The 13,338-nt window shown below is 42.3% G+C and overlaps 1 protein-coding gene across 1 annotated transcript in view; it reads right to left on the bottom strand.

Moving 5' to 3' along the window:
- The window catches only part of FLT1 (fms related tyrosine kinase 1), a 177,909-nt gene that overhangs the window by 95,793 nt on the left and 68,778 nt on the right, over positions 1 to 13,338 (bottom strand). The window contains exon 11 of the mRNA XM_015405408.1: positions 6,868 to 6,982. Within this exon, the coding sequence (XP_015260894.1) occupies positions 6,868 to 6,982 (115 nt within the window). The remainder of the gene's footprint in view (positions 1 to 6,867; positions 6,983 to 13,338) is intronic.

Here is a 13,338-nt window from a genome sequence, read left to right as displayed (position 1 = left end):
AAGTGTGGAGGAGGTACAAGGGGGAAACAAGGTGTCCCCTGCAAGTCCTTGCAGTTCTCCACTGTGCAACTGGGCATTGTCCAGGTAGTTGTTGCCAGGTAGTTGTTGCCAGGTAGTTGTTGCCAGGTTGAGGGAAGGAGGAAAAGCTGAAGATGAGGGGGCAGATAAAGGAGGTTGTCTAGTGGGTGAGAAGGAGAGAAGGAAGCAGAAAAAGGGGAGAGGCTATAGGAGCTTTCAAGGAAGGGAAAGATATTATTAATGTGGAAGGGGGAAATGAGATGCCCCCGACAAATCCTTATGGGGTCCCTGCTTATACTCATCTAATATGGCACAGGTAGACTCTTGTTCCCATGTACTACCTAACTCAATCCATACAATTATTCATATAGAAATTACAATAACAATGGAATATAAATCTAGATTTTTCTTAAATTGACTTGTAACACACTAATGTATAACTTATAATAGAAAGAAGACACACTCAGTATCTTTTCTATGCTACCTACATAATCAACACTCACACATTATGTAGTATCTCAGAGGTGTTTCTTGGCATTTGGTATGAAGGCAGTCCAGTTACTGCCTGATTTTATGCACTGACATGGTATAGTGGTTAGAGTGTCAGACTAGTATCTGGGACAGACAAGTACAAATCTGCACTCTGCCATGGAAGCTTGCTGGGTAACCTGGAGCCAGTCATGCTTTCTCAGCCTAATCTACCTCACAGGGTTGTAGTGAGAACAAAATAAAGACAGGCAGAATGTTGTAAACTGACTGGGGAGAAAAGACGGATATAAACAAATAACTGTTTACTTGAAACTATGCCTACAACCCTAAGTATACTTTCTAGGAAACAAGTCCCACTGAATAGAACAGGACTTCCTTCTGAGTTAACATGTTTAGGCTCACACTGCACAGCATACATAATTGTTGTTTATTCCTTTATGCATTTGATGAAGAGAGCTCTGACTCACCAACAGTGCAGTTGTAAACTGACTGTTTAAAGGTATACCCTTTAAGGCCATAGACATCAGTGGGCTGAGAAAAGTGTAACCCTGTTAAGGATTGCACTGAAATTTATGCAGCAATATATTTGTTAGTCATTAAGGCTTCACATTTTCATTCATTGAAGTCTGCTCATTGCTATATGTGAAGACACAAAGTAGCTAAGCCTTCAGACCTAAGAACACTTTGTGATAGTGGTTAAGTGCGCGGACTCTAATCCGGGAAAACCGGGTTTGATTCCCCACTCCTCCACTTGCACCTGGCTGGGTGACATTGGGCAAGCCATAGTTCTGATAAGACCCATTCTTGAAAAAAACAGCAGTTTCTGTCAAGAGCTCTCTCAGCCCCACCTACTTCACAGGGTGTCTCTGTTGTGGGGAGGGGAAGGGAGTTTGTAAGCCGCTCTGAGACACCTTTGGGTAGTGAAGAGCGGGGTATAAATCCAATCTCTTCTTCTTCTTCTTCTTCTTTACTGGGAGTAAGCACCATTGAGTAAAATGGAACTTACTTCTGAGCAGGCCTGCTTAGGATTGCTCTCTAAGTAACCTCTGTGTCAACTCTAATCAAAGGAAAATTGATCAATGGAAAACAGGCTGGTAAACACTCCTTCTCCTGCCAAGGTATTTTAAATGCTAGGAGAAATTCCAGAATTATAAACACAACATATTTCAATAGAATCAGTTAAATCATGCATGAAAGAAGCAGCCAGTAATTATTGCCTTTGTAGATGCTTCCCATGAAAAATATGAGAGTCAAACTGGCCATGACCTCAGGATATCCATGAACCAATCTGCTTTTTAAAAGTGTAAATAGTGGCCACTGGGGACCCAATTCAAAATGGGGCTGTGACACCAAGTGGTTAAACCTATTTCTCTCCAATCTATATACAGAACCAGAATACTTGAAACAGCAGTGGGAAATCCAGAATCCCAAAAGGGTATGTAACAAATGTATGAATTGCTGTCCAGTCTCAAGGTACTCTGTTCTGCCATTCATACTTATGATATAGAATTAAATTACTTGATTTCCACAGCTGCATCGTGCTACACTTCTGGTATGGTACTCCCTCCTAAGCTCTAGAGGTGTGTGTGCAGTTTAGCACTGAGAAACCAAAAGACAGGAAACCAAATGGCACTTGAACCCTGACATTGCAGACATCAGCAACAAGAGTGGGACTGGGGAGTCAGTCTGGCCCATACTGAATGCTACACTTTAATTTATACCACAGAATGCCTTTGACTAGAGTAGCCAGCCAGCCAGCCAGCCAGCCAGCAGGTGGGGCCTGGGGATCTCCCAGAATTACAACTGATCTCCAGATGACAGATCAGTTCCCCAGGAGAAAATGGCAGCTTTGGAGGGTGGGCTGTATAGCATTAAACCCTGCGGAGGTCACTGCCCTCCCCAAAGCCTGCCCTCCACAAGGATCCACACCCAAACCTCCAGGAACTTCCCAAGCTGGAGCTGTCGGCCCTAGGTTTGGCTCACTTCTTTGGGAGACAGTATCAAGATATTAGTCCTTGGCAGCAAAATATGACCTACTGTCCCCATAGTCATCATCCCCAGGTCCAAAGGGCTCAAATTGTTTACTGGAGCTGTGGGCACAATTGTGATATTAAAGAAACCAAGTAGGGAACACAAAAGCATGTTCAAGGTGATAGATTTGACAAGGTTGTTGGCTATCATTTTTCATTTTCTTTAAGTGGGGCCTGTTGATTCCTGTCCTTTGTTGAAGGAAGAATGATTTCTGTGCTCTTATGCAAATGTCAGTAGGCTTTGTCTGGGTAACAAAGCACTTACTACTTGCAGTCCACAGACCTTTGCCCCTACCTGTTAATGCTTCACTTTCTTGTCCTACTTGCTTTATCTGCTTGGACTGCTTTTTGGAATAGACCTCAACTTGTTTTTCCAGCCTGATGATTTCATCTTACCCCTCAGACACTTGATCCAAATATATTACTGGAAAGGACTCAACTCAGTAAAGGTCACAGTTCTCTGCACCCCTGCCTGTTGTTCTGAACTAAGAAATACAGCAGATAAACGTCCTTTTCTTCTAATGCTGTGTGTTTTCCAAAAGAGCTCCTTACTATACATATATATGCAGTGACGTTCTGCACAGAAACCAAGTCAGGCAAGGCTTCTAGGGGGAAAACTGACCATTCCTGTAGCTGGAACAAGTTGACCATAATTCACAGAATAATGTGTGCAGTTAGCACTGAGAACAGAAGTGTGGTGGCTCACTGGTGATGTGAATGTTCTCAGCAGCCCTTTCTTGTGGTTTTAGACCCATAGAAAGATACTGATTTCTTTACCAATCATTTCTGAGGAGAGGAAGTCAACAAAGCCGGGTCTGTAGCATGTGGGAATATAGAGAGCCAGTTTGGTGTAGTGGTTAAGTGTGCGGACTCTCATCTGGGAGAACTGGGTTTGATTCCCCACTCCTCCACTTGCACCTTGGGCAACCCATAGTTCTGACAAGAGCTGTCCTTGAAAGGACAGTTCTTGAAATAACTCTCTCAGCCCCACCTACCTCATGGGTGTCTGTTGTGGAGAGGGGAAGGGAAAGGAGATTGTAAGCCACTCTGAGTGAAGGGCAGGGTATAAATCCAATCTCTTCTTCTTCTTCTTCTAGATGTGGTGTCATTTTCCTCTCTGCTGCTGATTGACAATTGCTAGTGGGCTAAACCCTTTTTCTACTCCAAGGAGAATAAGGGTCTTTTGTACGGATCCCATCTAGGTTTGTCCCCCCCTTTGCTAGGATTAGTGAGTACAAGGCAAAGAGAGCTAATTGGAACATAGGTTTCCCTCCTATACAGAGCTGTATGTCCTTGTAGGGATTTCTTCACCTCAATAGTTTGTCCCCAGACTCCAGAGCCCTTCATCACATTCCAGTTTTCCTTCAACTAAACCATACTTCCTTTCCTCCAAGAATACACCCTAAAGAAACATTCTTTTTTCTCAGGTTACATACAAATACACTTCTTTGTTTCTATCCTTAAAAGCATCCAAACCACATCAGATTCAAGGTACATTCTCACCATAGGTGAGGTAAACATGTTCCACTCTCCCTGAGTGTTGTCATACAAAGGACAATCTATTTACATCTGAGACGAGTCCTAAAAACAACCAGCGAATTTACAGTAAAGGGCAGGGCAGACTGTCAGCCAGAAGAGGCAAGAAACCCAGCAGACTGGCAGATAACTGATTCGGAAGGCAGAGGTTGCACACTTATGCACTAGAATAGCTTAAGTCAAAATGTGACCTATCCTGTAAAAAAATGGTTGTGAATTTTTTTTAAATTTTATTATTTGCATTTATATCCCACCCGTCCTGCGGGTGGGCTCAGTGCGGGTAACATCATTATAATGATTTCTAAGGACTCAGTATAATTGATGTGTTACTTTGCCTCATTGATTTTATCAATTGGTTATTTTTAGCTGCTCTTGTTATTTTTAATTATGATATGACCTATTACTGCTGTAAGCCAACATCAGTTTGGTAAGACAATGTAGAATACACATTTTTAAAAACAGATGATCACAGCATCCATTTGCTACATTATGGTCCCGGTCACACGAGCGGGATGATCCGCTGCCAAAGGGAGGCAAATTAGAGCCGGAGCAAAAAGAACCATGGGAGTGCGATCTGACGTGCCCCTGCGGCTCCGTGCTCTGGCAGCAGATCACACGTTGTGCAGCAAACTGGCAGTAGTGCGGTTGTGCACATGCATGGGACGGGGGACGTTGCTGGCTGCGATAAGCTACCAGCGCTTCCCCAACCAGATGCCTGGAGTTGCCGCGTATCATCCGGAAGGTAGTGCTCTGTTGCTAGTACCTTCTAAATGTGTGTTTTCGGGCCGAAGGGACAGATCGGGGACGGGTGCGTGATTCTTCCCAGATGTTGCGGTGTGATCGCGCCCACTTGATGCGCCCCCAATCCGTCCCTCTTGCGGGGCAAATCCTCCCATGTGACTGGGGCCTATATATCTCAGCTGCTCTTGAAATGACTGGAAACCATTGTCACTGGTTTCGCTGACAACAGTACCTTTTAAAATATATATATATTGGTCTTGCCATTAGGAATCAGGAACTTATCTCTTTGCCTCCTTGAATCATCCAGGTCCTTTCTTCTTAAAAGCAGAAGAAGAAGAGATTGGATTTATACCCCACCCTTCACTACCCAAGGGAGTCTCAGAGTGGCTTACAAGCACCTTCCCCTTCCCCCTCCCACAACAGACACCCTGTGAGGGAGGTGGGGCTGAGAGAGCTCTGACAAAAACTGCTCTTTTTCAAGAACAGCTGTGCCAGAACTATGACTTGCCCAAGGTCATCCAGCAGGTGCATGTGGAAGAGTGGGGAATCAAACCGGGTTCTCCCAGATTAGAGTCGACGCACTTAACCACTACACCAAACTGGCTCCGCAGTTTGGCAGGGGATTAATTAAAGGAAGTAACAGCCTAGCATGTAATATCTCTAACTTTTGCTTGGAACATCAAGGTCAGCATCATAACACCCCCAGGCAGCACCAAAGGAGGAATGGTAAGTAAACTGTTCTTCCTCTTCATGAACTATTTGCATTCTATTGGAACTCTGTATGAAATCATAAAGTGTTCTTAAGCATTATTTTCTTACCCTGAAGGAAATTTCAGGCTGTATTCAAATCAAATTCCCAACCTTCCTTTTTTGTAAGGCAATCTTATCAAGACTGCAAACATCCCTGAAGCTTATGTCTGAATCCTCTCCAAATTTTCAACATCCTTTTTCCCCAAACTACAACAACCAGAGATGGGATGGAGCCCAATAAACTAGTGTTGCATCTCTTAGCAAACTCACTTAAGAGCCAGATTTGTGGGAAATGTTCGCAGAAAAACAAGGACATTACACAATGGCATCAAATTGTGTGTTTGGCATTCAACTTAGCTGAGTTAGACTTTCAGAATCTATGGAATTTCATATCACTTAATATTTTATCCTGTCTGACACTTCACATTTTGTCCTGTCCATTCCCAGATAGCATCAAAATGAGAATTTAAGAGTCCAAAGAAGTTTCTACTGCTAATTGTTAACAGCCCCTTTAATACTAGTTAAGGCAGATGAACATCAGTGAACCACTGAAGATGCACTGTCTTACTGAACCAATCTGCTTGTACTTATTTACATAGATAGCAAGGCAGATTTCCACAGAGCTGTGAACAGAGGAATATTTATGTCTCTGTGTGTATATACACACACACATACATACTGTATGCCTGCATACTAAACAAGTACAACAGAAAGAGATGGGATTTGATTTTGAGGTAGAGGAACTCCAAATCTCTGCTCAGCATTTGAAACCCATTAGGTGCCTTTGTGCATTTGTCAGTGTAATCTATGACTATTACTCACTAACTCACACAGGGCTGTTTGCTCTACTTCTTTACTCAATGAGTAAAATGTGGAATTTGCTGCCAGAGGATATAGTGATGGTCACAGGAATAGATGGCTTTAAAAGGGGATTAGACCAATTCATGGAGGATAGGTCTATCAGTGGCTAATGCCATGGGGCCTAAAGGGAACCCTCACATTCAGAGGCAGTAAACCTGATACTAGTGCCAGAAGACAACCTTAAAGAAAAGCCCCAGACTCTATGCCCTGTTGTTGGCCCTCCAGAGTAATCAGTTGGTCACTATGTGACACAGGATGTTGGAGTTGGACTAGATGGACCACCAGTCTAATCTGGCAAGGCTTTTCTTATGTTCTTAGGCTGACAGGACAAAGTATATTAGATTTTGGAAGTAGCTTTCAGCATCATGGTCTGATAAATGGTCACCAATGTTATCCCAGCATTAGCAGCAGCCCATGTACTTCCCCACCCAAATGACAATACCTTATTCTTCCCCTCTATTATCGCTGTTCTCTGGGTGATGCTTTGGATTCTGTTTCCTGTAGTGCTGCCAGATTTCAAAGTGAAAGGTGTCTCTGGATTGGAGCAAAAGTCATGCCTATGATGGGAAAAATGAGATTGAAGCATGAAGTTGGATATTTGAATCTCTCTTGTACATACTGGCAACTGTCTCTGTAAAGGCAGCCAAATTGGCTGTGTGATGTTTACTGGTCATTAGACCCCAGTCCAAAGTTTAGGTCCAAGTTTGAATTCTATGGTTTAAAGTGGCAGATTGGCCACAGATGGAATTCAGGGATACAGAACACTCCTTCCAAATCTCATGCACAGAAATAAAACCAATCATTACAATGTCAGCCCAGGCAGATTGTGAATAAATATTGGTAAAGCAATCTCAGCAGCAAATGCATTTAAAAGGTGGTGGTGGGGGATTTACAATGAACATGGAGTGTGTCATCACTTAGTGTGTCATCAAGCCCAAGCAATCTAGAGGAAGTAAAAAAACGGAGCAAGGGGATAATACAAAGTGAATGAAATAGAAGACAGTTTGAATATTTTAATCCATAATTTGTCTTTTTATGTGATTTTTTTCCTAGAGGTTGCCACTAATATCCTTTAGGTTGTGCTTGCTTAACTGGAAGCCTCATTGAACAGTGGGCCGTACTTCTGAGTGAACCTGCTTGAGCAACATACCATTTATCTCCAGCTACACAACAACTGCTGCAGCAAGCCATTGTGCTTTCACTTGGGGGTTGATGGCGGGGGTGTGGGGTTTGGAATGGGACTCAGGATTTGGAGACAGATATAAAGGTCTCAGCATGGAAGTGGGAAATTTGGGAAATAAAAGGGTTTTTCCCCCCACCAAGGTCTTCTTTTCAATCTTTCCAGTGGAAAATTCAGAAACATTAAGGAGCACTGAAAAAGATCCCAGTAATTATTTTTTTTCTTTTAGAATGACTGAAATGTTTCTCAAGACAAGGTTTTACTCACTCAGAATGTGTAGTATGAGGACTGTTATGTAAGATAATCAATAGCATTAAATAATAACAATTCCTGTGGTTACTGGAGTCATACACAGCATATTTTCAAAGCCATGTTCATTATTGAAATGTGACTAATTTTGTCCACAAGTGGTGTGCTATAATGTGCATCATAATAATACATTATTAAAGAATTTAATATTTTCAATGTTTCAAATTTAGCTTCATAATCAAACATGCTGTTCGTCCATTGTGACTGTATGAAACTTTCTATCCAAATAATACCTTCTCGTGTGTTTATTATAAACATTATTTTCTGTTTCCAACTTTTATTTGTTTCATACAATGTGGCATTTTCTAGCTGACTCTCAGATATTGGGTATATTCACAGTTTTGGTTATAGAAAATTAATAGCACATTCCAAAGCAGAGTTACACTCTTATAAGTGCATGGGAATCGATGGGCTTAGAAGTGTATAACTCTGCTTAGGATTCTATCATAAGGCATATATACCTCTAAATTCCATAAATATGGCTAATAGTGCAATGTGCCAAATAGCACAACTATAAAGTATGCATTTTTTGCTGGTTCAAGCAGTACAATAAGTTGAGGGTTGATAATAACAAATTACATATATTTATCTTCTTCCCAGATTTCGGGGGAGGGGGGCGGTTTTGGTGGGGAAGGAGAGATTGGAGGTTTCCCCCCCATAGCGTCAACATTTCTGGAAATGTTACCTCTTTCAGTGTGGAGCTTCCCTTGCTCTCTTACCCATGAATCTAGTTTGTATTTCTTCTCCCTCTCCTTTTTCTTTTAAATTGATCTTCCTTCTTCCTATTTTTGAGTTAGGAGAAGGGGAGGAGGGAAAGAAAGAGACTGGCCCTCATCGCCTTACTAAGCGTCAAAGCCACACTTGAGTGAAGGAGGGAGGGGTGGACAGTTGCAGCCTCCCACAGATGGAGGTGCTGGAGTCCACAGATGTGTAGAGAAGCAGGAGGCTCAACAGGAAGGAAAACTGGAGCATGTGTAACAAAGGTACTTGGTGTAGTAGGTGTGAAGCTGTGACAGTCATCTCTCTGGATACCTGAGAGTGACTTTGAGGCTTGAATAGACAGTGGGAGCCATTCCCCTTTCTAAGTGCCATCAGAAGCATGCATCAGCTTCTCTCCTCATCCAATGTCTTGCTCCTCTAGGTAGAAAAGCCAGATTTATGGTTCCCATCAGCACTTTGGTACAGGACAGATGACTCTAAAAGAGGACTGTCTGGTAAACAAAGGAAAACAAAAAAAAGAAAAATCGCCAAGGTTTTTCTTCTTCCATCAGCCATTCTGGACACGGAACAAACAGGTTCTGAATACCATCTGTCACACAAATCTAAGTATCCTGAAGTACTGTAGAATACAAATCAGAGGACATGTTTGGCTGTACCTCAGTACAATGTGGTGTATAGCTATAATGCTCAAATGTAACACTGTTAAGTATTTTCAGAATTGTGACCTAATATTCCAAAGCCTAGAGCAGCTGTTCTCTTTTTTTGCACAAGATGGCCTGTAAGTATGGATAGCACTAGACCATCATGGGACAGAGGCTGGAACAAGGTCAATTTTAAGCTCAAGAAGAGTGATAATGTTTGTCTATTGCAGCAAAAGCAGGAAAAAAAGATGTTCGTTGCACCTTGAAGACCAATAGATATATCACGACATAAACTTTCATATTAGATCCCATGCCATTACAGCTTGCTGCTATTTCAGTGTCATACCGCCTTTCAAAACATTCCCTCCAATTGTTCAACAATATGTCCTCATGGTACCATATGAGGATCTGATGATAAGCTTAGGAACTGCAACTCTTTTTGAGATGAATGTCACTGAAATCTGTTATATTAACCATAAACAGGAACTAAAATAGCTAGCTGCTCAGAATAAAAGTATGAAACGTGTGTGGAAAGTAGGAGAAAAGTAATTCTCATAGATAAATAAATTGAAGCTCAGCAGAAATGCAAGCATAAAAATGATAACATTCTAAATAGTTATACTGACAATATACATCTGGTCTAGGGCAATGGCTAAGGGTGTGAATTACGAGCAGGGAAGTTCTTGCTTTAAATTTTTCCTAATTTTTCTGACAAGATGGAATTTGGGAAGCCACCATCTCTGAGCACTTGCCATATTTATCTAGCTGCCTTAAAAAAAAAGCTACTATTTCCCCCCTTTTTTAACTTGAAGCCTTCATTTGGGTGAGGGGATAGCTAACTACTTTGAGTTCTGAGTGGAAAAGCAATGTATAAATATTTTAATTAATAAAATTAAAAATTATGAATGCCACAAAGGCCAGCCAGTCAACTGATAAGAACATGGCTTTGGTTGGTTCTTGTAATAAGCAGAATCAGCAGGGGTCGTTTCATAGAAAAAGAGCTAGGGGGACTCATTAGCATAACTCATTAGCATATGCCACACCCCCTGACATCACCGGAGGTGTGTCATAAGGCCACACCCCCTGACATCACCAGAAGTGTGTCATAAGGTCACACACACCGCCCCCAACGGTCCTGGCCGCCTCCGGCCTTGCAGCTCCACTGCCGAGCCCCATGAGGGGCCTGGCGGTGGACCTGCAAGGCCGGCGGGAGTGCAAGGAAGCCCAGCGAAGGCCCTCCGTGGCCCCAGGCAGGCAGGGGTGGGGAGAGGCGGGGAGGAAGCAGCTTACCCTCCCTCTTCTCCTGCCTCCTCCTGGCTGAATGAGGGCCAGAAGCGGGGCGGCCGGAAGCAGGGGGTGGGGCTTCATCATGTGCCCCACCCCCTGTACCTCACCCGGGGGAACTGCGATCCCCCACAATCCCCCCCGAAGTGACCTCTGAGAATTAGCATTCTGGGCATCTGGCTTTTCTGGAAGAACAAATAGCTGGTTGCTTCTGGGATCATTTCAGTTTGGAAGTTTCTGTGTCAACCCACCGGGGAGGCAGGGATGAAGACAGGTATCTGTTACCAAAGTAGATCCACACATGAGGACAGTGAAATTGCCTTATATTGAATCAGACCACTGGTTCTCAAGGTCGGCACTGTTTATTCAGATTGGCTGCAGCTCTGCAGGGTTTCAGGCAGAGGTTCTTCACAACATCTACTATCTATTCCTTTTAGCGGCAGATTCCAGGGTTTGAACCCCGAACCTTCAAGCATGCAAAACAGATGGTATAGTATTGTGTCATGACCCCAAGATCTACAGCAGGCTCACTGTACTAGCTCTGTATGTCTGTCATTTCCCCGGTGGTATCATTTTTAAAAAAAAAACATGAGATCTCAGATTTACACAAAACTTTATTTGATTTCTACCAAGAGGGGGAGGGCATAATCCAAAAGGGGCATATGGAATTTGGTTCCTAATTAGGCACAGATTTCTAGTCAGGTTGGAAATGCTGTACTGGGATTTTACTGGCACCCCTGTCAAGTAACCAGCATTCGTAGCCAGATATGTTTATATTATTGCAGAAGTTTCATGAAAACATCTGTTAGGATTAAGAAAACTTTTTCCTCCCAATGCATGCTTAGATATGTATATTTAGTTTTCCATAAAAACACATTAACAACATGAAAATGCCTTCCATTGTTTACTAGATTTGGGACAAAACCTTCCAAATTGAGGAAAAAAAGTACAATTATACAGAAACATTTGGTTTCTTTAAACTGGGGAGAGGGGAAAAGTGGGGAGAACCACAAAGTTATTCAAAATTTTAAGAGAGGGGAAACATGCCCTGTTTACCATAAATACTAGACTGTTTTTTGTCAAATATAGCCTTAGAGCCAGTTTAGTATAGTGGTTAAGTGCGCAGACTCTAATCCGGGAGAACCGGGTTTGATTCCCCACTCCTCCACTTGTACCTGCTGGATGACCTTGGGCAAGTCATAGTTCTGTCAGAGCTGTTCTCTCAAGGACAGTTCTCTCAGAGCTCTCAGCCCCACCTACCTCACAGGGTGTTGTGGGGAGGGAAAGGAGTTTGTAAGCCAATCATGAGACTCCGACTGAATGGTGGGGTATAAATCCATCCTCATCCTCCTCTTCTTCTTGGAACTAATTTGTTTTCCAAAATCTAATTTGACACATATGGAAATAGGCAGATTGGAATGTTTGCTTTATTGGGTCCATCTCTTCATATCCTTTGAGGAGTTTCTTTTTTGTGATACTAGATGGTTCAGCCCTAACATGGAAGGATCAGTTTAGCCCGATCTCATCAGATCTTGGAAGCTAAGCAGGGGTAGCTCCAGTTAGTACTTAGATGGGAGACCTCCAAAGAAGTCCAGGGTTTTTACATGGTGGCAGGCAATGGCAAACTCCGTTCATCTCTTGTCTAGAAAACCCTCCAGGGTCACCACAGTTGGCTGCTATCTGATGATACTTCCTATTACTAGATGGTGGTTGTATTTTTTGAATTGTTTTACATTGACCTCTGGTTTGCATGAAAGTGCTTACTTCGCAGTATTTTGATATTAGAGCCATTAAACCTGTGTAAAACAACTGAAGTCCTTCAATAGTTTCCCATGTACATCTTTCTCCTCAGAGAAGTGGTATTTAAATCCGCAAACCTATATTCTGACAGCCATGGCTGATGACGGATCAAAGAAGCAACAGTCTCTCCTAAAGCTTTAATTTCCTGTGTTGTTTTACTTCAGTGAAATAAAATAACATCTGGATGTTTTGCAGTGCATCAAAGATAAATATTATGTCAACCAGTCTGAAAGTTATTCAAAATACATAGTTCATTAATTATTTTACATTCTGTTACAATCTATGGGAAATTTTGCCATTGATTTCAATAGGATGATCTGAACTGATGCAAGGCTTTTCATTCTTTAGGGCAGTTCCTTTGGGGGATTTAGCAATTCCAGAAGCTATAAAGCCAGTCACTTCTGGATCCAAAACTGAAAAGGCAATGGATAAAATCCTCTTTAGCAACTATTGTTTTAATAGGAAGGAGTCCCACACAAATGGAACAAGGCAGGGGTCTTGTTGTAGAAAAAGAGCTGCCGGAGCTCATTAGCATAACTCATTAGCATAACTTATTTGCATATGCCACGCCCCCTGACATCACCGGAAGTGACAGAAGGCCACACCCCCTGACATCACCGGAAGTGTGTCAGAAGGCATGGAACAAGGTTAAACAGAAGCACTGCTTGAAGGAATGTTCTCTTGAACAGAATAGAGGTTCCATCTGCACTACTTACATGGGAGAAAAATACCTTAAAACTTGACAAACATTTTTGAAACAGGAATCTGGTACCAATTGTTGTAACACAGGAGGCATAATTCCAGCCAAAAGTAAGTATTTTAAAGTCCCATTGATTTTGCTGGAAATAAAGGCAAAGAAAATCAAGGGAAAACTCTAGAAAACTAGCAAATTGTGATCCTAGCAACTTGCCCCCATCATCTACAATCTCTACATCGAAAGAGTTTCGTGGCTTCTACACTAAGTAACTAATGAACATGA

Source organism: Gekko japonicus, unplaced genomic scaffold (assembly GCF_001447785.1).
Source record: "Gekko japonicus isolate JY-2015 unplaced genomic scaffold, Gekko_japonicus_V1.1 scaffold1477, whole genome shotgun sequence".
Lineage (NCBI taxonomy): Eukaryota > Metazoa > Chordata > Lepidosauria > Squamata > Gekkonidae > Gekko > Gekko japonicus.
This window is presented reverse-complemented; position numbering and strand designations above follow the sequence as displayed.